Source organism: Ailuropoda melanoleuca, chromosome 8, assembly GCF_002007445.2.
Source record: "Ailuropoda melanoleuca isolate Jingjing chromosome 8, ASM200744v2, whole genome shotgun sequence".
NCBI lineage: Eukaryota > Metazoa > Chordata > Mammalia > Carnivora > Ursidae > Ailuropoda > Ailuropoda melanoleuca.
In genome coordinates, this window is record NC_048225.1 from 129,195,568 (window position 1) to 129,217,020 (window position 21,453).

A 21,453-nucleotide genomic window follows, 5' to 3' on the forward strand; every position below is an offset into this window, starting at 1 on the left:
CTCCCTCTCTGCCTGCGGCTCCCCCTGCTTGTGCTTTCTCTCTCTGACAAATGAATAAAAAAAAAAAAAAAAAGAATGACTGAGAAGAGGCAAGAGGAGGCAGCAGAGGGCAGGTCTTGAAAGCTTTTGTATGATAGGCATAATGTCTTTGTCCTGTATGGGGTGCTCCAGAGGCTAATAGAGGTAGATAGGAGATTGGGAAACCTTTTTTTGGGGGGAGGGGACTTTTTAAAAAAACTAGTTTTATTGAGGTATAATTGATACGGCATAAACTGTACATATTTAAATTATACAATTGATGAGTTTGGACATATGTATGCACCTGTGAAACCATCACCACAATATCAAGGTAATAAACATATCCATCACCTTCAAATGTTTCCTTCTGTCCTTTCGTGTGTGTGTGTGTGTGTGTGTGTGTGTTAAGAACACTTAACATGAGATCTACCCTCTTAAAAAAAATTTTTAATGCCCCCTTTATTTATTTTTTTAAGTAAACTTTATCCCCAACTTGGGGCTCAAACTCACGTCCCTGAGACCAAGAATCTCATGTGCTACCAACTGAGCCAGCCAGGTGCCCCTCTTTTTTTTTTTTTTTTTTTAAGATTTTATTTATTTGAGAGAGTAAGCAAGACAGAGAGAAAAAATGAGCAGGGGAAGGGGCAGAGGGAGAAACAGACTCCCCACTGAGCAGGAGCCCAATGCCAGGACCCTGTGATCATGACCTGAGCCTAAGGAATTGACTGAGCCACCCAGGCGCCCCCCCCAACAACCTTTTAAGTGCATACTATTGTTGACTACAGAGAGATGTTTTATAAGTAGAATCAATTGGACTTCAAGAAGAGAAGACAATATACAAATAATTGAAGTTTCGGTGACATTGACCCATTTGCTGAAGAGCTGAAGAAGCAGATTTGGGGGGGGTGATAACAATTTTAGTTTATTGGGTGTGAGATGCCTGTAGAGCCCCAAGTGGGGGTGTTCAGGGGGGCCATTGGATTAGTGGAGTGGAGCTCAGGAGAAATGACTACACTCAAATGACTACACCTACTTTAGTCATTGAACCCCTCTTTCAACAATGGGGGACTGAACAATTTGCCCAATCCCTGAGCTGAAGACAACTAAAAATGTTGGATGAAATACTTTAAAAACTCAAAGCACTAATAAGACAGTGAGGAATTAACTGGTGTTGAGAACACGAAAGACAGGAAAGCATAGAGGTGAGACCAGCAGTAGGACTGCTTTTACCCTGGAGTCATTTGCAGATGTGAACTGGTGGCAGAAAATGGGCTGTGTGGGGCAAGTGAGACAAAATGTCCCCAGAGGTGAGAAACCTGGCAAACCATCTTCCGCTTTGGGGTTAAGATCCTGAAAGCTTCGCTGCCGGGGGAAGCCTTGGAGTCAGGTAAACCAGAAGTAAATAGAAAATTCACACCCCAAAATATTAAAAAAACAAGAATTAGTCAATAGGTTTAAGAGTAAGTCAGACTCAACTGAAGAGTTGGAAGAAAGAATGAAGAAGCTACCCAGAATAAAGCACGGATTAAACAAGAATGAAAACCTAAGAGTGTTAGAGACAGAAAGGATACTGTGAAAAAATTTGGAGCCCAGGAAGGAGGGGGGAGAAAAAGCCCCACAGAGTCAAGAGTTCAACAAACCTCAAGTAAGATTAAAAACATCCATATTTCGACCCATCAAGGTGAAAAAGCGGGAAATTAAATCAAAGGCGAAATCTTTAAAATAGAAAAAAAGAGGATTGATTACCTTCAAAGGAGCAACTATTAGGTTGGCAAAAAATTTTTTTTCATAGCAAAAATGGAAGCCAAAGATAGTAAAATAATATAGTAAATGTGCTGAAGGAAAATAACTTACAAGCTAGAGTTCCTTATCCAGAGAAAATGTCCTCCAAAAACAAAGGTGAAAGGGGCACCTGGCTGGCTCAGCCTGGAGAGCCCTGATTCTTCATCTCAGGTTAGTCAGTTTGAGCCCCACGTTAGACGTAGAGCTTACTTTCAAAAAGAAAGAAGGAAAGAAAGAAAATACATACAGAATTTAAATAATGTACACCTCTATACCTACCAAGAGAAACAAATGCATCTGGCCACACAAATCTTGTACAAAAATGTTCTAGCAGCTTTATTCATAATGGCTCCAAAGTGGAAACAACCCAAATGTGTTCCTGTGTGTCCCAGCCAGTTGGAGAATGGCTCAACAGGAGAGTGGATAAAATTATGTAATGGAATGCTACTCATAAATAAAAATTGACAAATTGCTGATAAATGCAAAAATGTGGAAGAATCTTGAAACATGTCAAGCAAGAGAAACTAAATGAAAGAAGAGTACGTACAGTGTGAGTCCGTTTATATGAAGTTCAAGAACAGACAAACCTAATCTATGCTCACAGAAATTAGCATCATGAATGCCTCTAGGGGCCGGGTAAAGGGTCAAGAGCGAACTTTCTGAGGTGATAAAAATGTTCTTTATCTTAATCTGGGTGATGGTTACATGGAGGGAATACATTACTCAAAATTAATCGAGATGAATGCTTAAGATCGGTGCATTTTGCTGTAATAAATTATACAACAGTGAAGTCCTTAGAAGGACTACACACCAGCAGTAGCATATAATTCTGGGGGGAGCACTGGTGGTAAAAGCAACTAAATTATCCCTGCATTTTTCACCAGGAGGGCAAAAGTATTGCACACAATTAGACCTTACTAAATCAAGGATGCATGTCGTAATTTTTATTTTATTTTAATCAATTGATTGATGCAAAACGGTGATTTAATTAAACCATAGGGACCGGTGGGCAAAAAGAGCTGCTACCGCATGTTGTAATTTTTAGAGTAACCACTAAAAGAGTAGAAAAAGTGCGTAACCTCCAATTAAGAGAGGCGGGGAAGGAAATAAAACATAATCAGCCCAAAAGAAGGCGAGAAGCCCGAGAAAAAAGACTCAGGAGGCACAAGAGCAGCGCCCCAGCCGGCGCCATCCCGAAGCTGGGGACAGCGCCTGCGCAGGCGCGCAGGGAGCCGCCTGCCGCAGAGGGGCGGGTCTGCGGGGGGAGCGGCGACCTGGCGCGGGCGCTGGCGGGTCCTCTCCCCCTCCCCTGCTCGCTTCTTCTGAACTCTCTTCCAAAGGCTGCCTTGGTTTCTCTCCTAGTCCGTCATCATCGGTGCTTTTCCTTCTGATTCAATCAGTATAGTGCGCTTCTCCAGCCTTTGGTGAATTCCACCCAGGGATGTAGTGTTGCCTAAAGTGCCTTCCTAGTCCCTTCACTTGCCGATGGCAAAAACGGCTCTGAAGTTTGCATTTTGAGGGAGGAAAGAGAGGGTGGTTATGAGCACTTGAAGTAAGCAGAGAAAAGAAAACACCGGATAGCAGAGGATGGTTTCGATCCATCGACCTCTGGGTTATGGGCCCAGCACGCTTCCGCTGCGCCACTCTGCTACCTAAGACAAGAAGCTTCTCCCGGTTCCTAAAGAAAGCTCTATGAAGCCTTCTCTCTATCGTGCCATCTAGTGTCTGTTTAAAAGAAAAATTGTCGCTACTGTTAAATCTGTTCTTATTGGCTAATTTGACACAGCAGGCGTTTCTTATTGGCTCTCAGGCCGGTCAGCCACAGTAAGCCAATGGGCATTAGCGGCGGGGTAGTGCGAGGGCCAATCGCGCCGGAGTTTGTTGGGACGCGCCGACAAGCCGCGTCTCCGGTGTCTGCTTCTCTGAGGAGAGGGGCGGTTGGTGTGGACTCCATTGTTCGGGTTTTAGGGCGCCATGAGGTAAGGGCAGTGGGGTGTTCTGGACAGGGCTACCGTACTTGCGCGAAAACTTTGGGGAAGTAGGCCGACGGGAACCGAGTCCCGGAACGGGCCGCGTGTCCGGGGGCTGCCTGAGGCCGGAGGGCGGCGGGCGGGGGCCGCGGCGGTCCGGGCAGACGGGCGCCGGAGGCGCGTGTCGACGGGGTATGGCGGCGCCGGGGCACACAGGGTTTATCCCTCCGGCGGATCCAGGAGCGGCCGCTCTGGTCTGTGAGGCGTGCGGGGCTGCCGCGTCCCGGGCTCCCGGGGTGGGCGCGGCGTTGGAAGCGGGGTACTGGGAGTGAGGAGGGGGCCGTGGGAGCGGGGCCCCTGCGAGCGGAAGTGCAGCGCCGTGGAGGTGCCTTCCGCCGAGTCAAAACGAGCGGAAATCTCTGCCTTTCTAGGGGCGACAGAGGCCGTGGTCGCGGCGGGCGCTTTGGTTCCCGAGGAGGCCCCGGAGGAGGGTGAGTGCCGGCTCTCAGCGTTCTTGGGCTGGGTCGCTTCCGTCTGCCGTCTACGCCGCGTGTGGGGGACTCCGGCTGCCCGCTCTTGCGAGGTCCGGCCGTGGTTTGGAAACCTCTCCCTTCACGCGCTCCTGCTCAGCGACGTCGGCCTCATGATGCCAAGCAATTCGGTTTTTCGGAGGAGTAATTTGGATTGTTTTTCCTGTTTTAGGTTCAGGCCCTTTGTGCCACACATTCCGTTTGATTTCTATTTGGTGAGTACCTTGGCTCCTGTTCACCACTGCTCCCTTGTAGTTTCCTGGAACCCAGCATCTCTCTGTTAGTGAGGTCGGATAGTGGTACCGGTCCAAAAAGGGGTCAGTGAATGGAGCTGGGGTTTTGAGTCAGCTGCGTGTGAACACGGTGGGGAAAATAATTCTTTGGCTGCTATTGACAGTAACAGGATTGTAATCTTTGTTCTGAATAATTAACTGTGTCTCTGGTTTATCTGTTAATGTAAAACCAGTGAGAGCTTAAATTATGGCTAGTCCTTCCCGCAGATATCCTGGTTTGAATATCTTTTTCTTTTTTTAAGATGTAAATAAAAATATTTATTGGAGAGAGAGAGAGTGAGAAAGAGAGCACAAGCCAAGGGGAAAGCCAGAGGGAGAAGCAGACTTCCTGCTGAGCAGGGAGCCTGATGAGGGACTCCATCTCAGGACTCTGGGATCATGACTGAGCTGAAGCTGGTGCTTCACTGACTGAGCTGCCCAGGTGCCCCCCTGATTTGAATATCTTAAGGAGTAAAAACAAGTATAGAATTTTCTATTTTCAGTTGTTTCTGTTGTGGCAGTGGAGAAAATGATCTCTCCTATATAGTACTTTTGATAAATAGTATATCATTGTTTTTTTCTGCTTTAGTGTGAAATGGCCTTCCCCCGGGTCAAGCCAGCCCCTGATGAAAGTTCCTTCAGTGAGGCCTTGTTGAAGAGGAATCAGGACCTTGCGCCTAATTCTGCTGAACAGGTATATTCTTTTGGCTCTCTTCCTGAGCTTTCTCTAAGCTAGAGAAGTGACTACTGGTGAGGTTACTGTTAAGAGAGTCTGAACTCCACAGAAGTTTAGACTTCTCACTGTGGGTGGAGGGAGTGTGCCTGGTGGATTATAAAAACAAATTACATATGCATTTATATCTTTATTGGGGGACCTATTTTGGGGTCAAAAAGTTACTCTCTTCTCTCATTCAAGGCCAGAAAGAGTGTTTTCAAAGCCCTATGTAGATACTGATTCAGACTGTATAGAAGGGATTAGGCGAAAATACTCAAACTCTTGAGAAGTTGCTTATAATTTTTCACTTTAGGGTATTTTTTTTTTGAAGATTTTATTTATTTATTTGACAGAGATAGAGACAGCCAGCGAGAGAGGGAACACAAAGGGGGAGTGGGAGAGGAAGAAGCAGGCTCACAGCAGAGGAGCCTGATGTGGGGCTCAATCCCATAACGCCAGGATCACACCCTGAGCCGAAGGCAGAGCTTAACGACTGCGCCACCCAGGCGCCCCTAGGGTAGTTTTGTTTCCTGCTGTTTTTCAGGCATCTATCCTTTCTTTGGTGACGAAAATAAACAATGTGATTGACAATTTGATTGTGGCTCCAGGGACATTTGAAGTGGTGAGTTTTTAATGATTATTCATAGGAAAGGGCAGCTTTGGTAGTGTGGGTAGCATTTCCTTGGCGCCCATATCTTAATTCTTCAGTTACATATTCTCCAAAGCCAAGCCTAAAATGGGAAGGAAAGTACAGTGGAATTCCTTTGTAGTGGAGATCTTAGGGACAGGACTTCTATCAGTGTTATCAGCTAGCCATAATGTATTAGGCTTTTCATGTGGTTTTGGGATATGATTTGACTTCTGCTACTTCTAAATCTGGGTAATAATTGTGTTGTAATTGACTTCTGAGAGGAACTAGACAGTCTTCCCCCCCCCCCCAATGTTTTATTTATTTGAGAGAGCGTGCGTGTGCATGAACACGAGCGGGGGTGTGGGGGTTGGGGGGGGGCAGAGGGGCAAGCAGAATCCCTGCTGAGTGGGGAGCCCGATGCAGACAGATCCCAGGACCCTGAGACCACCACCCCAGCCGAAGTCAGACACAGATGCTTAACCAGCAGGCACCCAGGCTCCCCTGGACAGTCTTTTTCACTTCTACATTTTTCTCCCCCTGAAATCCCTTTTCCAACAGCAAATTGAAGAAGTCCGACAAGTGGGATCATATAAAAAGGGAACAATGACTACAGGACACAACGTAGCTGACCTGGTGGTAATCCTAAAGATTCTACCAACATGTGAGTGCACCTGTTTCTGGCCACAGGAGCAGAAAGTTAAGTTTGAGGCAAAGGGATCTTTAAAGCTCAGATTTTTCTTTTTCTTCCTTCTTTCCCTTCCTTTTCCCTTTTTTCCTTTCCTTTCCCTTTCCCCTGCCCTTTCCTTTCCCTTCCTCTTTCCTTTTCCTCTGTCCTTTCCTTTTCTGTCCTTGATTTTATTTATTAGAGAGCAAGAGCATGAGTGGCAGGGTTGGGGGAGGTAGGCAGAGAGAGAAGCGGACTCCTCACTGAGGAGGAAGTCCGACGCAGGCCTCGATCCCAGGGCCCATGAGATCATAACCTGAGCCGAAGGTAGCCACTTAACCAACTGAGCCCCCCAGGTGCCCCTAAAGCCCAAATTTCTGGTGAGAAAGGTGGTTTAGAAGACAAATGGGAAATTTATTTTTTTAAATGTGTGTTGGGGTAATAAGGGACAAAGTCTGGACCATGTGTCTGATAGAATGTATGGTTAGTTACTAAAGGGCAGTGTTTCTCGTTTGGTGATTTTTGTCTTCCATGGGATATTTGGCAGTGTCTGCAGACAGTTTGGGCTATTGGCATCAAAGGATTAGAGATCAGGAATACCGCTAAGCATCCTACAGTGTTCAGGACATATTCTACCCTCCAACCTTTAAAGAATTATCCAGCCCAAAATGGCATTAGTGCCACTACTATTTAAAAAAAAAAAAGGGGGGGGTATGGGTATAGGAGGTATCCTGTTCCCTGAGCCTTCGAGTTTCTGTGTTCAAGTGTTAGTTTTCCCCTTGTAGAAGTGTTTATTCTTGCTTGCCGTTGCTCCAGGCTTGCATGTGGGGCAGAAATCGGAGGGTGGAGTAGTGTAGAGATGTACAGAAAGTCTTTAAATAATGATAACGTTCATGGTTTCCTTTTCTCTTAATCTAGTGGAAGCTGTTGCTGCCCTAGGGAACAAAGTTGTGGAAAGCCTAAGATCACAGGATCCTTCTGAAGGTTTGAGTTTGTTGCTGAACATGTATTTAATGGTCATAGGAGCCAGGTGCATAATTACAAGTATACTTTTAACAAAGTCATGTCAGGGTAGGAGGAAGAGTGAATGTAGAGTTTTATGTTGGGGAAATTTTTGGCAGTGATCTCCAGTGTTTAAAATCCTGTTCATCTCTTTTTTTTTCTCAGTCAGGACACTTGTTTTTTTAAATTTTCTCAAATATTTTATTTATTTATTTTACAGAGCAAGAGAGGGAGAAAGAGCGCGCGCACAAGTAGGGGGAGCACCAGAGGGAGAGGGAGAAGCAGACCTCCTTCTGAGCAGGGAGCCTGATACGGGGCTTGATCCCAGGACTCTGGGATCATGACCTGAGCCAAAGGCAGATGCTTAACCAACTGAGCCACCCAAGTGTCTACTTTTTTTTTTTTTTTTAAAGATTTTATCTACTTAGAGATCAGGGGTAGGAGGAGAGGAAGAGGAACAAGCAGACTGCACGCTGAATGCAGAGTCAGATGCAGGCCTCAATCCCACAACCCTGAGATCATGACCTGAGCTAAAATCAAGTCAGATGTGTAACCAACTGAGCCACCCAGGCATGCCTACTTTTTATTTTCTTAAATTTAAGTAATCTCTACACCCAACATGGGGCTTGAACTTACAACCCAGAGATCAAGAGTCCCATGCTCTATCCACTGAGCCAGCCAGGTGCCCCATCTCTTTACTTTTATTTAATTTTTAAGGATTTTATTTATTTATTTGACAGTGACAGTGAGATAGGGAATACAAGCAGGGTGAGTGGAAGAGGGAGAGGCAGGCTTCCTGGTGAGCAGGGAGCCGGACCTGAGCCGAAGGCAGATGCTTAACAACTGAGCCACCCAGGCGCTCCTCTCTGTTACTTTTAAAATTGCATCCTGAACCCTCATCCTGGACTCTGAATATATATTTTTTAAGATTTTATTTATTAGAGAGATAAGAGTACTCGCTTGTTCGCAGGGAAGAAGGGGCAGAGGGGGAGGGAGAGGGACAAACAGACTCTGCGCCCAGTGCAGAGCCAACATGGGGCTTGATCTCACGATCCTGACATTAAGACCTGAGCCAAAACCGAGAGTCAGACGCCCAGTGGACTGAGGTACCCAGGCACCACTGGACTCTAGCTATTTTTAAAAACGCATCTGTTCCCCTACTCCCACTGTAGATTTACATCTGGTCATCTAGAGGAAATGGAAAAGTTACAGGTTTTGATTTTCTTTCAGTTTTGACCATGCTGACCAATGAAACTGGCTTTGAGATCAGTTCTTCTGATGCTACAGTGAAGATCCTCATTACAACAGTGCCGCCCAATCTCCGAAAACTGGACCCCGAACTCCATTGTTAGTTCTTTTTTTCTATTGCTGGGATAGTTGGGGGGAAATCAAAACATGGTACAAGGTTGCTGTTGAGTTTACTTATTAGCTTGTTGCTGTTCCACGTGAAACCTTCTGAACCTAAGCTGACAGCCAGACTTAGCTGTCTTCCTCTGTAATTTGGAGAGTTTTACCAGCTTGCTAGTGAAATTGTCACACGGGATGGCTAAGAAAGCAACTGGAGTGGAGGACTTAAGAAGTACTGAGGAAATATTTATGGAGGGGGTAGGCTTATTGGAGAAAGCGGTGGATCTTGCATGCTGATAGATTTGATTTGGGGGAGGAATAGGGATTTTTGGATGAATGATTTTCTGATACAAGGAACATGGGGTGGTTTAAGAAATTAGGAAGTTACCCTGTCTTCCTTCAGAGTTCTTGGGCTATGGCAACCAGGTTGAATTGCTTAATAATGGGAGTTTCATTGTGGCCTGTTGTGCTTGTTTTCTAGTGGATATCAAAGTGTTACAGAGTGCCTTAGCAGCCATCAGACATGCCCGTTGGTTTGAGGAAAATGCTTCTCAGTCCACGTGAGTCACTCACTATTTGAGTTAAAATAATTTAATCCTTCTAATTAACAGTGAGTAACTGGATCCCCCATACTTCCTCTGTTAGAACTTTTTTGGCTATAATTTGTCAGGGTTGTTTTTTGGTGTGTGTGTGGGGGGGTTTAACCTCAAGTAAACAAATTTAGATTGAGAGAAACAGAATGTGTAGTTTTGGAAATAGCATCAGCTCTGTACTTCAGGGATAGAAATACATGATCTTATTACCTTTAATCTCTGGGTCCCTCTTACCTTCAGAGTTAAAGTTCTCATCAGACTGCTGAAAGACCTGAGGATTCGTTTTCCTGGCTTTGAGCCCCTCACACCCTGGATCCTTGACCTACTTGTAAGTAAAGAAGGGCAATTGTGAGTTCCTGTTCATCCCTATTTAATAGTAGTTATTCTGAAACCTATCAGGGTCTGAAGTTTGGTGAAGCTGAAAATAAATTCATGGTGGGCAAGTAATCCAGTAAATACTCGAGGTTTATTACTTCCTTGGGCTTTTGGAGTATTCATTTGAATGAGTAATTGGCTGCTCCTATGCCTTTTTAATTTTTTTTTTAAGATTTTATTAATTTATTTAACAGAGATAGAGACAGCCAGCAAGAGAGGGAACACAAGCAGGGGGAGTGGGAGAGGAAGAAGCAGGCTTATAGCGGAGGAGCCTGATGTGGCCAGGACCATGCGCTGAGCTGAAGGCATACGCTTAACGACTGTGCCACCCAGGCGCCCCTGCTCCTATGCCTTTTTGTTACTGGTGTCATTTCAGTAATTTCAGTCATTTCAATAACAGAAGGAAGTTACTGAATGAACAGCCATTTCAGATTTGCTTCTGAACATTGTAGCTAGGCCTTAATAACCAGTTTTCTCTTTAATGGTTTAAAGTTTCAGTTTGTTTGGCTAGATATGCCAAGTTTACGGCACACCTACCAGATTGTTTATTTTTTAGGGGCACTATGCTGTGATGAACAATCCCACCAGACAGCCTTTGGCCCTAAACGTGGCATACAGGTATGACATGCTGCTTTGGGTTTGGGGCTGGATGTAAGTGGTCTTGTGTGTTCTTGTAATGTTCTTGTGTGTTTCAGGCGTTGCTTACAGATTCTGGCTGCAGGACTGTTCCTTCCAGGGTCAGTGGGTATCACTGACCCCTGTGAGAGTGGCAACTTCAGAGTACACACAGTCATGACTCTGGAACAACAGGTATTGGGACAGCTTTGATATGGTCTGTTGTGCCCCACTCTTGAATACTCCCAGATCAGAAGCAAAGGGAATGTGGTCTTTAGGGGGTCAGGATTTAGGGGTTCTCACAGACTCTGGTCTTGAAATTAAAGTTATCTTCATTTTTATTTTTATGAGAATGTTCATCAGATAAGTTTCTTTAATCCATCCTGCTAGTTTACCCTCACTTTGCTCTCCTTTAGGACATGGTATGCTACACAGCTCAGACTCTGGTCCGAATCCTCTCACATGGTGGTTTTCGGAAGATTCTTGGCCAGGAGGGTGATGCCAGCTGTGAGTGATCACTGTGGGTCAGGGTTTTTTATGCTGCTCTGTGGTCTGCAAAGAAGCACTACACTACTCAGGTGTCTTAATATTTCTACTGTGTAGATCATGACTTATATGCTGGGCTACTTGGCCTGAAATCACTTTTCTTTTCTAGATCTTGCTTCTGAAATATCTACCTGGGATGGGGTGATAGTGACACCTTCAGAAAAGGCTTATGAGAAGCCACCAGAGAAGAAGGAAGGAGAGGAAGAGGAAGAGAATACAGAAGAACCGCCTCAAGGAGAGGAAGAGGAAAGCATGGAGACTCAGGAGTGACTTTCCTTTCTCTTCGCCGCCTTTCTTGTCCAGGGGGAAGACTGCAGCCGAAGCTAAATGCTTTATGTGGTGGCACTTCTGAGGGATAAGGGAGACAGGAAGGAAAATAAACGCTATAGAAGAAGTGTCATTCCACTAGGTTCTGATTGGCTCAGTAGCCAGAAGTCTCCCTTTTATGACCTATGCCATTCATCTATAGTGAAGCAGGAGACGAGCTTTTCTTCCTAAGACTTCAGAGAACCCAGTTCCTGGAAACCTCTCTCAACCAGTACTTTGTTGTTGAAATGTTGTGAACTGTAGTGTCTGAAATTTTTTTTTTTTCTAAGAAAAATTATTAAAGTACTTCCTAGTAGGGCTCTTGGTCTTGTTTTTCCTTGGCGTCTGACAACCTTTTTTGTTTTCTGTGCTCTCAGTGAAAATGATACTTGATATCTTTTCATTGTAAACACTAGATCACAATTTGAAGCTATATTTGAATTAAAGTACAAAGACTCTTGGAACCTTTCTATGTACCAGAGTAAACTAGAACACTGTTTAAGCATTTATTGAATTAAATGGTTCTAGCAGTACTGCTACTATATTATACAAGCCAAGGGCAATCAACAAAAGGTAGAAGTCATTACCTTGACTTTGTCTGCCCCCTTCTCCAAATCCTCTGTACACAAAGTCACAAGCAGCGGACATGCAACAGAAGAACAGAACTAGGCCTGAAGGTAAAGGAGTTGGGTCTTGGGTGTGTAGAGGCCTCAGCTCATTCTTGGAAGCAAGAGCCATAATAAATCCTTTGGGATCATTAGTCCTGCTGTACACAGGTTTCTTTGGGCCCCCATATAAACGGGTAAGACTTAAGTGCTTCAAACAGAAACAGCTGGGCTGCCTTTTTGATATCCCAAGGTCTACAGGGAGTCCCGGAGGAAACGAGGCAGCTGGGGAACAGTACTTGTGCTACTCTGAGGCCATGTATGGGTCCCATCTCTTGGCCTGTTACTTGCTGGGGGAACCAGGAGGGTAAACTCCGGAATCGAGCATTGCCCTCCTGCGGGCTGTTTCCTTGGCCACGCTGTGGTTTAGTCGCCTCAGCCGTTCCTACGAGACAAGATTTGGAATCATAACTTCTTTGAAAGGCTTCAGCACTCCCTGTCGACTAGTTGCGGGAAGATACCTTGGGCTTGCTCCGTCTCAATGTCAGTCTTCTTTTTTTTTTTTTTTTTTTTTTTTAAAGTTTTTTTTTTTTTATTTGACAGAGATAGAGACAGCCAGCGAGAGAGGGAACACAAGCAGGGGGAGTGGGAGAGGAAGAAGCAGGCTCACAGCAGAGGAGCCTGACGTGGGGCTCGATCCCACAACGCCGGGATCACGCCCTGAGCCGAAGGCAGACGCTTAACCGCTGTGCCACCCAGGCGCCCCTCTCAATGTCAGTCTTCTAAGGAATTTAAGAATGTACTGAGTACAAAGTTCTATTACACCCGACACTAGTTGACAACTCCCTTTCTTTCATTGCGTTGGGGACTTCGGGATGTCCCTGAGGACATCCTGGCAGGGAATTATTTTACCTGCGCATTCTGTAGAATGTTGTTGACCAAGACAACCCGCCGCCGGGCATTAAGTAGCTTCTTCACGTAGGGGTCCAGGTCCAGGGCCACTTTCTGATCCTCATTGATTCGGCATAGTTCTGGGGGATGGAAGGAAGGAGCAGCTAACACCTAATGGTTCCCTTCATGTTCGTAGGGAGAGCAGGATGGTGAAGGATGCAAACACGCCTGCACCCGCGTGGGCCGACTACTAAAAACTCATGAAAGCAGGAACCCACTGCAGCCCTGCAGCCCTGCAAGCATACGAGCGAAACCTACGCCGAGCTCCGCTAAACATGAGGCCCTAAAAGCGCGTTGCAGTGTCGCTGGTCTACGGGGTGCTTACTCACCAGTAGCTAGGTTGTCAATTTGTTCTCGTAGCTCTACCTGGCTCTCTCTGCAAAGAGGTAAGAGGCACACACTGTTAGTTAATGGGACTCGAAAACCCCAGCCCCCCAGGGAGTCCCCAAATGCCGGGAGAAGGGCCTACTAACCCCGGCTTCCAGCTCACCCGCCCGGCCGGCCGCCCCTTCCGGCACAGGCCTCGCCCCTTCCGGCACAGGTCCCGTCTCCCCCGAGGAGCGGCCCCGCCTCGCCCCTCTCGGACCTGACGGCGTGGACGTGAGAGTCCAGCTGCTGCACAGCGGGTCGCAGGAACTCGAGAAGCCCCTCGGCGAAGAGGTCGCGGCCTGCGGGACCCGCCACTGGCGTCCCTGCCCCGGACACAGCGGCGGAACCAGCCGCCGCCATCACGAGCAGCCCTTCCGCCGGGAGCGTGCCGCGCGGGCCGCCGGGAACTGGAGTCGCGCTGAAGTGCGCCACCAGGGGACGCCCGGGAGCTGCCGACTGGACCCAGAGTCTCCGCGACCGGGGGCGGGCCGGGCGGGGCGGAGCCGAGCTGCAGTTCCTTGGAGGCCCCGGAGAGGAGGTGTTTGGGGGGCGTCTCCAGACCTCCGCGGGGCTGGGAGGCGCTATTTTGGGGGCGGTTGGCTGGGAGGTGCTATTTTGGGGGCGGTTATCTTTGGTGTTCTGCAAAGGTGGAAAATGCTTGTCTCGCCGGTTGCGCTTAGCCCTCCCGTGCTAACCAGATTGTATTTATAATATATGTAGTCTCGTATTTCTGACTTGGAGAGAGTACTTTTTAATGTCTCTATAGTGTCTACAAAACTTCATAGGAATATTATTAAGTCTTAAAAGGGAATGAAATTCTGATACATGCCACCATGTGGACGAGCCTTGGAGACTATGCTGAGTGAAATAAGCGGAGCAGAAGGACAGATTATGTCTGGTTATTAGAGCAGTCAAATTCATGGAGATGAAATGTGGTTTAGGTCTCTATCAGAACAGGGTTGCCAGGGGAATTACTGTTTAATGGGTAGAGTTTCAGTATGGGATGATTAAAAAGTTCTAGAGATGAGTAATGAGGACACGGTAATGTGAATTTACTTAATGTCACTTAACTGTACACTTAAAAATAGTTGAAGTGGTAAGTTTTATGTGTAGTTTGCCACAGTAAAGCAACATTTACAACCTACATATGTTTCCATATTTTCATTCCTTCAAAAAGTTTCCTTAGTTTTGTTGTTTTTCATTGCTTTCCAGAGTTTACATGTCTTGTTGAATCTCAACACGAAGTACAGTCTCTTAAGCTCTAGAGTGTTCCAGCGGCTTGTAGTCCCGTGGCCGTCGGGTAAGGTGTGTGTAGAATTTCTCCTGGAGGGTAAAGGGGTCCCCCGAGATACATGGCACCAGAAGCCTTGAGCTTCATCCTCAGGAATAAAAGAGGAAGTGTTTTTTGTTCTGTTTTTAAGATTTTATTTATTTGACAGAGAGCACAAGCATAGGGAGTGGCAGGCAGAGGGAGAAGCAGGCTCCCCACTGAGCAGAACTGGATCCCAGAACCCTGGGATCATGACCTGAGCAAAGGCAGACACTTAATCAACTGAGCCACCAAGGTGCCTCTATCTATCTATCTATCTATCTATCTATCTAGCCACCAAGGTGCCTCTATCTATCTATCTATCTATCTATCTATCTATCTATCTATCTATCATCTATCTATCTATCTATTTATTTTTAAAGTAAACTCTACCTCCAACGTGGGTCTTGAACTCACCACCCCAAGATCGAGAGTCTTCATGCTCCACCAACTGAGCCAGCCAGGCGCCCTTGAAAGATTTTATTTTTTTTTCAGAAAGGGACTTTAGAATTCATCTTTCCACGGTTTCTCGGATACCTCTGTAAGAGAGACCAGGCAAGGGTCTGTTGAAAGAAAACCAACAGCCCAACATGGGGTCGTTTATGTCAGGCCAAGTCAGCAGATCTGGGCTTTATACCAAACCTAATTGCAGTTTCAACCTCCCCCAGAAATGTAGTCTTAACTGGTCAGTCAGGAATTTTCTGGTCAGCACCAATAAGGCAATCTGTCACAAGGGCCCTCTCCATCTCCCCACCCCTCCTCTAGGAAGGTGAGGTCATTTGGAGGAAAGGACCCCTCTGCCTTTCCCGCAAGGGAAGGTGACCTTGCCTGGAGCAATCCTTTCCTTTCTTTTACTATTATCTTTTTGCCCCACCCTCCTTCCTACAAAACCCTTCCATTTTGTGCAACTCCTCAGTGTTCCCCTCTCCTTGCTTGATTTGTGAATTACGTAATAAAGCCAATTAGATCTTCAAATTTACTCATTTGAATTTTTGCTCTTTAACAAACTGAAAGCACATTCTCTAAAGGAATTTCATTTCTGGGGAAATCCAGGTAGCAACCTCAGAGGAGAGAGGAGATGGGGGGAAAACTAGAAAGATAAAAGGACAGGCCTCTGGGGCCTTCTCACGCTCCTCGGCTCTGCCAAGGCCAGCACTCGACCTTCGGCTTCTGACTCCTTTGTAATAAGCAGGAGTCCTGGAGTCTAACCAGATCACGGTCTGACCAGGGAGCCCACCCATGGGACATGTGGGGGCAGCAACTCTCTAGAAGCACCAGTTGGGAAAAAAAAAAAGCTGGACTCTCAGGCCTCACTGTTTCCTCTACTCCTTTCCACACCCATCCCAGTGCTGCCCTCTTAGACTCTGCCACTGAAGCATTTAGGTGTCCCTAAACCAAGTTCTGAACTCACAGAAACTGGGAGGATGAGGAAATCCCTGTCCCTTACCTGGGCCTGACTGTCAGGGCCCCCTTCCCAGTTGTAGTCTCCCCTCCCCCAAGCAGGACCCTCTGAAAACCGTGACCACCCCCTTGTCCCACCCACCTAGCCTGCTGGGCAAAGGGCCTGGTGGGGTTTACCACCTGAGCCCGCACAGCTCCTCCTTGCAGAGCCGCCTCAGGACCAGCAAGGACGGGGCAGGTCAACCCAAGCACCGCTCAGGTAACCGAGGAGAGCGGACAGGTTTTCATTTCTTTTTTAAAAAATTTGAGAGAGAGAGTGCACATGAGCAGGGAGAGGGGCAGAGAGAGAGAGGGAGAAGCAGCCCCCTCCCAGTAGGGAACCTGACAACATGGGGTTTGATCCCAGGACCCTGGGATTCTGATCTGAGCCAAAGGCAGACGTTTAACTGATTGAGCCACCCAGGTGCCCCCGAGAACAGGGCACTTCTTACCACCTACATCTCCTACAGCCTCTGTGGAAAAGCCAAGAACTGGAGGGCCACTGCTATGTTACAGAGTGCAAGCAGGGGGGATGCGGTTTCTTCACTGAAGGACTTGTGCCATGATGCCTGAATTTGATAACATTTAAAGAATGAATAGAGTCAGCACTGGCCTTCAAGCTGTTACCAAATTTCAGAGTTTTTGTAAAACCTGTTAAAAGACAAAATTCAACTAAATAAATCGAGATCTAATTGGCTTTATTAAGTAACTCACAAATCAAGCCAAGGAGAGGGGAACACTGAGGAGTTGCACAAAATGGAAGGGTTTTGTAGGAAGGAGGGTGGGGCAAAAAATTAGTAAAAGAAAGGAAAGGATTGCTCCAGGCAAGGTCACCTTCCCTTGGGGGAAAGGCAGAGGGGTCTTATCCCGTGGACAACCTCACCTTCCTTGGAGAGGGGTGGGGAGATGGAGAGGGCCCTTGTGACAGATTGCCTTATTGGTGCTGACCAGAAAATTCCAGACTGATAAGTTAAGACTATGTTTCTGGGGGAGGTTGAAACTGCAATTAGGTTTGGTATGAAGCCCAGATTTGGTGACTTGGCGCAAGTGACTTCATTCGGGCCTGTGCATTAAACAGTTTTAAGCAGAATTTAAGAGATTAAAATGCAAAGGATAAAGGTTTAGGGCATTTTAGAAAAACTCATTTCACCTAAGACTTCCAGATAGGTCTTCAACTGTGCGTACCTCCCAGCCCTGTGTCTTTTGGGTTCTGAGAATCCAACTCAATTCTGGCACTATCTCCCCGGAGGTAGCATCAGATCCCACACTTAAGTACATGGTGCCCCCCCGCCCCTTTAGACACCAGTTGCAAGCCCAGCTTGTCACCTCTGCTTCTGGCTGACCAGGTATAGATTGGAGATTCCCACCACTCCTCCTTGGGTTCAGTTAATTTGCTGTAGCGGCTCTCGGGTCACAGAGAAGCATCTTCCTTACTACAATGCCGGTTTATTATGAAAGAACAGAGCTCAGGAGCAGCCAGCTGCAAGAGATGCAGAGGGTAAACACGTGGGAGGAGCACAGAGCTTCCAAGCCCTCCAGGCGCACCACTCTCCCCAAATCTCCATGCGCCCACCAACCCTGAGGCTCCCCGAACCCCGTCCTTTCTTACCCAGGCACGATTGCTTCCTTAGCCACTGGTGACGGACTGAACCTCTAGCCCTTCTCCCCGGGAGGTTGGGGAGGTTGGGGAGGTGGGTGGGACTGAAGTTCCAACCCCCCAACACGGGGTTGGTTCCCCTAGCAACCAGCCACCATCCTTAGCTACTAGAGGATTTTGGAAAGTCAACATTAACACAACAAAAGGCCCTTTATTGCTCTTGCATCACGGGAATTTTCCAGGTTTTAGGAGTTCTGTGCCAGGACCAGACCAAATAATGATTTCTTTCCTCCCTCCTTCCCTCCTTCCTTCCTTCGTTCCTTCCCCCCGCCCAGCCCAATGCTGGGCTGGATCCCAGGACGCTGGCTGGGATCATGACGTGAACGGAAGGCGGGCGCTTAACCAGCTGAGCTACCCAGGCGTGCTAAATGCATCTTATTATAAGCCACACGATCACACGATGGATATGTTTACATCTTAAGCCGATAGTCATCTTACACTAAAGGGTAAAGAAATCCAATAAATCGAACTTAAATAGAGAATCAAGTGAATCTTTTAAAGAGGTTTCCTGGGGCCTTATCTACACCCGGCCCGTGGGCCAGCCTGCCCTACACAGTAAAAGGACCATGACTGAGGACTGCTATCACCATCACACGCCCTAGAGCTGTCCCGGCCTCTGTCTCCACCCTCAGGGGTCCCCCTGTCCTGCTGTCCTTTGCACCTGGACCATGTGGTCAGTCAGGGCCCTTACTAGTCAGGGTGCAGTGCAGGTTGGAGAGCCCACCCAGGAAGGAGTATAGCGCAGCCAAGTGGCACCTGGAACATCTTTCCCACCGGCATGATCAGGTAAAAATGGGAGATAGAGTATCAGGAGCCCGGAGGTGTGGAGATTCCTATTAAGAGGCTGGAGACGGTGTCTGAAGATGGTCCTGGGTCAGAAATCAGATGATACAGCCCCATTGTGGCAACTTTGTGTTTGTGGGGAGGGAGTGAATCCTTAAGAGGTCCCTAGAGCCCAGGGAAGTGGAGGCTACGGCACACTTGCTCTTCCCACATTGCCTGGGGAATCGGTGGGAAAGGTATTGGGCTTCAGAGGGATGGATGGGACAGCCCATGGGAAGAGGAGAGGGGATACAGAGGCCAAGCCAGGCCCTCGTCCCAGGTCACAGCCTTTCAGGCCCCACTTACAGGGCTGGTCTGGGCATAGCCCTGCTGCTGGAGCTATGTGATGAGACTCCAGGAAGCCCCAGGAGGGGAGGAAGGTGCTGCTCTTTGGGCTTACAGAGGCAGGGGCCCTATCCTCAGCCAGCCCCTCTTGCCTGGAGGCCTGGAACCTTGGGGAGTGGGAGGCATGACGGAGGCTGGACTGGACGGTGGGCAGCAATGCTGCCATTGGTTCCAGATCAGACGTCATGGGGTCATCACGGGGAACAGGAAGTCACACACGCCCTACTTCTGGCGGCTTGCTCACGCTGCCCCAACTGCCTTCTCGCATCTGACAAACAACCAGACAACAGATAGCGTGGAAACTGCTGAGGGTGTGGGCTTCTCCCCAGACACCCTGCCACTACCCAGGTTCAGGCCCACTCCAGTGATTGCACTAACCCAACAGCCCTGAGGATCTCCCAGCCTCCACCATTGCTCCTGCTAACCCATCTGCACCTCCCACCAGCATGGGCTCCCTTGAAAATCCTCAGTGACTCCCCACCACCCGAAGCATGAAGCCCAAGTTCTTTAGCAGACAGGCTCTGGGGCACCTGATCTTGTCAGGTGTGTCTCCCACCCTAGCTTGGAGGCCCACTGAACACTCACTCCCAGCATGCAATACACATTTAGGCCTCTGTACCTTTATATTTGTCGTTCCCTGTACTTGGGAGATTCTTCCTCCTTCTCTGTCAAACTTACCCTTGACTTTTAAGTAGGCTCCAGGCCCAGTGTGGAGCCCAATGCGGGGCTTGAACTCATGACCCTGATTAAGACCTGCGCTGAGATCAAAAGTCAGATGCTTGGGGCACCTGGGTAGCTCAGTCGGTTAGGCGTCTGTCTTCGGCTCGGGTCATGATTTCAGGGTCCTGGGATTGAGCCCCGCATCAGGCTCCCTGCTCAGCGGGGAGCCTGCTTCTCCCTCTGCCTGCCACTCCCCCTGCTTGTGCTGTCAAATAAAATCTTAAAAAAAAAAAAAAAGTCAGATGCTTAACCCACTGAACCACCCAGGCACCCCAAACTGTCCCTTGACTTTCACAGTCCAGCTCACCAATTTCTTCTCTGCAGTCCCAAGACTCCCTTTTAAAATTTTTCAAAAAATAATCTCTACACCCAAAGTGGGGCTTGAACTTACAACACTGAGGTCAAGAGTCACACGTTGCACTGAGCCAGCTGGGGCCCTAACCCTCCTAACAAACCACACCTTGTCAGTGTCTGCTTGGCAAGCCCTTGGCAGATGGTGGTTGAATGAGTGAAAGGCTGACCGAGGAACTGGGCTTAATCTCCTTGTCTCCTCTACCCTGGACACTCAGCTGGGACCAAGGGTGGCAAAAGTGGGCACAGGGCTCAGGACCTGCTGAAAGCTGTAGTGAGCAGCAGGAAGGCCTGGAGGGCCTGAGACTGGTAGGGGTGTTCCTTGTGCCCACCACTGGGAATGAGCTCCCTCATGAGGTAGGATGGTTATAGTGGAGGGTGCACTGGGACCTTCAAAGCAGACCTCCACCCTACAACTAACTCAGGGTTCACAGATTCACACAGATGCTGAAAATGGCAGCCCCAACCTGGTCTTATTAGCTCACCCCACTGCAAGCTGGGCCCATGTAAGAGATGTGTGCAGAGGACATGGGGCAGGTCCTCCTGATAGCCACCTGTGGGCAAAAGGAGCAGGACAGTGGGGCTGAAGAACCCTGGGACAGGGGATGTGTGTCTGGGCTAGACGAGGCTGACCTATGAGGGAGAAGCTGAACCACACTCAGCAGAACACACCCCCTTTCTCTAGCGCAGGGGGTGGAAACATTCAGGACTCTGTCCTGAAAGCAACCTCCCAAGTGAATTCCTTCAGTGAACTGGAGGGCAGTGCGGTGAGGCTCAACGCCACCATTCCAGTGTCCTGCTCTCCCATTTCCCATCTCCCTCAACATTTTTTTAACCTGAAACCTTGCCCAAAGTATGTGGGGCTATCTGCAAGTAAAAGAAGGGGTGACATGGGCATAGAGGTGTGTGGGTCATTTCAGCTGCCCCCCCTCCACCCATGTTCTTTTCCTCACATAGGCCTCAAAACCCTCTGTAAATCTTAAGAGGAGCTCAATGGATTACAGGTGGGGGTTGCGCAGGGGAAGTGGTTCAAAAGCCACCAGATTGGGGCACCTGGGTGGCTCAGTTGGTTACGCATCCAACTCGGTTTCAGCTCAGGTCGTAATCTCAGGGTCCTGGAATCAAGTCTGGCATTGGGCTCCACCATGGGGTGTGTGCTTGGGGTTCTCCACCTCCCCCCTTGTGCTCTAAAATGAATGTCCAATTTGGGGGCATGCACCTGCTACTCAGGGAAAGGACTGGGGAATAACCTAAGAGAGATGGATCATGCAAAGCTGAGTTTCGAGGGTGAGGGACCTACTCACCATGCACTTTCCTTTCCTTCTTCCCAAAGGTGTCCTGGCAAGTGCCTGTTGTAACCAGTGACGTGTTTGCAAAGGGTGCACGGTCCACTGCCAAACAGCACCTCCCTCACAAGTCTTGGGGGCTGACCAGAGCCTGCAGTCTACCTAAGGGGCTCTCCTTACAACTGGCCTTGCCCAAATAAAAACCCCTTCCAATCACACGGCCTCATACTCC

The 21,453-nt window shown here is 48.1% G+C and overlaps 2 protein-coding genes, 1 long non-coding RNA gene and 1 other non-coding gene across 6 annotated transcripts; 2 read left to right on the forward strand and 2 right to left on the reverse strand.

Annotated features, from left to right (window-relative positions):
• Nucleotides 1–3,378: 3,378 nt before the first annotated feature.
• Nucleotides 3,379–3,450, reverse strand: TRNAM-CAU. The gene has a single exon. It is a non-coding gene; the product is annotated as a tRNA-Met (tRNA).
• A 192-nt stretch (nt 3,451–3,642) lies between these two features.
• On the forward strand, nt 3,643–11,685 carry ILF2 (interleukin enhancer binding factor 2). Its single transcript, XM_002922505.4, has 14 exons — nt 3,643–3,779; nt 4,202–4,261; nt 4,473–4,515; nt 5,162–5,266; nt 5,832–5,909; nt 6,477–6,579; nt 7,501–7,566; nt 8,815–8,931; nt 9,413–9,491; nt 9,765–9,852; nt 10,456–10,517; nt 10,595–10,709; nt 10,931–11,021; nt 11,170–11,685. The coding sequence occupies exons 1-14, from the start codon at nt 3,775–3,777 to the stop codon at nt 11,328–11,330; spliced, it is 1,173 nt and encodes a 390-aa protein (XP_002922551.1). The 5' UTR covers nt 3,643–3,774; the 3' UTR covers nt 11,331–11,685.
• A 163-nt stretch (nt 11,686–11,848) lies between these two features.
• On the reverse strand, nt 11,849–13,693 carry SNAPIN (SNAP associated protein). 2 transcript variants are annotated; one of them, XM_002922537.3, is made up of 4 exons: nt 13,509–13,693; nt 13,252–13,298; nt 12,884–13,002; nt 11,849–12,416 (listed from the first exon to the last, which is right to left on the reverse strand). In XM_002922537.3, exons 1-4 carry the CDS (start codon nt 13,649–13,651, stop codon nt 12,315–12,317), a joined length of 411 nt encoding a protein of 136 aa, XP_002922583.3. In that variant the 5' UTR covers nt 13,652–13,693; the 3' UTR covers nt 11,849–12,314. The 2 variants fall into 2 exon arrangements, with proteins under 2 accessions (XP_002922583.3, XP_034523471.1); XM_034667580.1 differs by having other exon boundaries at nt 13,413–13,693.
• LOC117803510 lies at nt 13,693–18,171 on the forward strand. Of its 2 annotated transcripts, none has more exons than XR_004627486.1 (3): nt 13,693–13,829; nt 14,504–14,596; nt 17,973–18,171. It is a non-coding gene; the product is annotated as an uncharacterized LOC117803510 (long non-coding RNA). The 2 variants fall into 2 exon arrangements; XR_004627487.1 differs by having other exon boundaries at nt 14,504–14,591.
• The last annotated feature ends 3,282 nt before the right edge of the window (nt 18,172–21,453 follow it).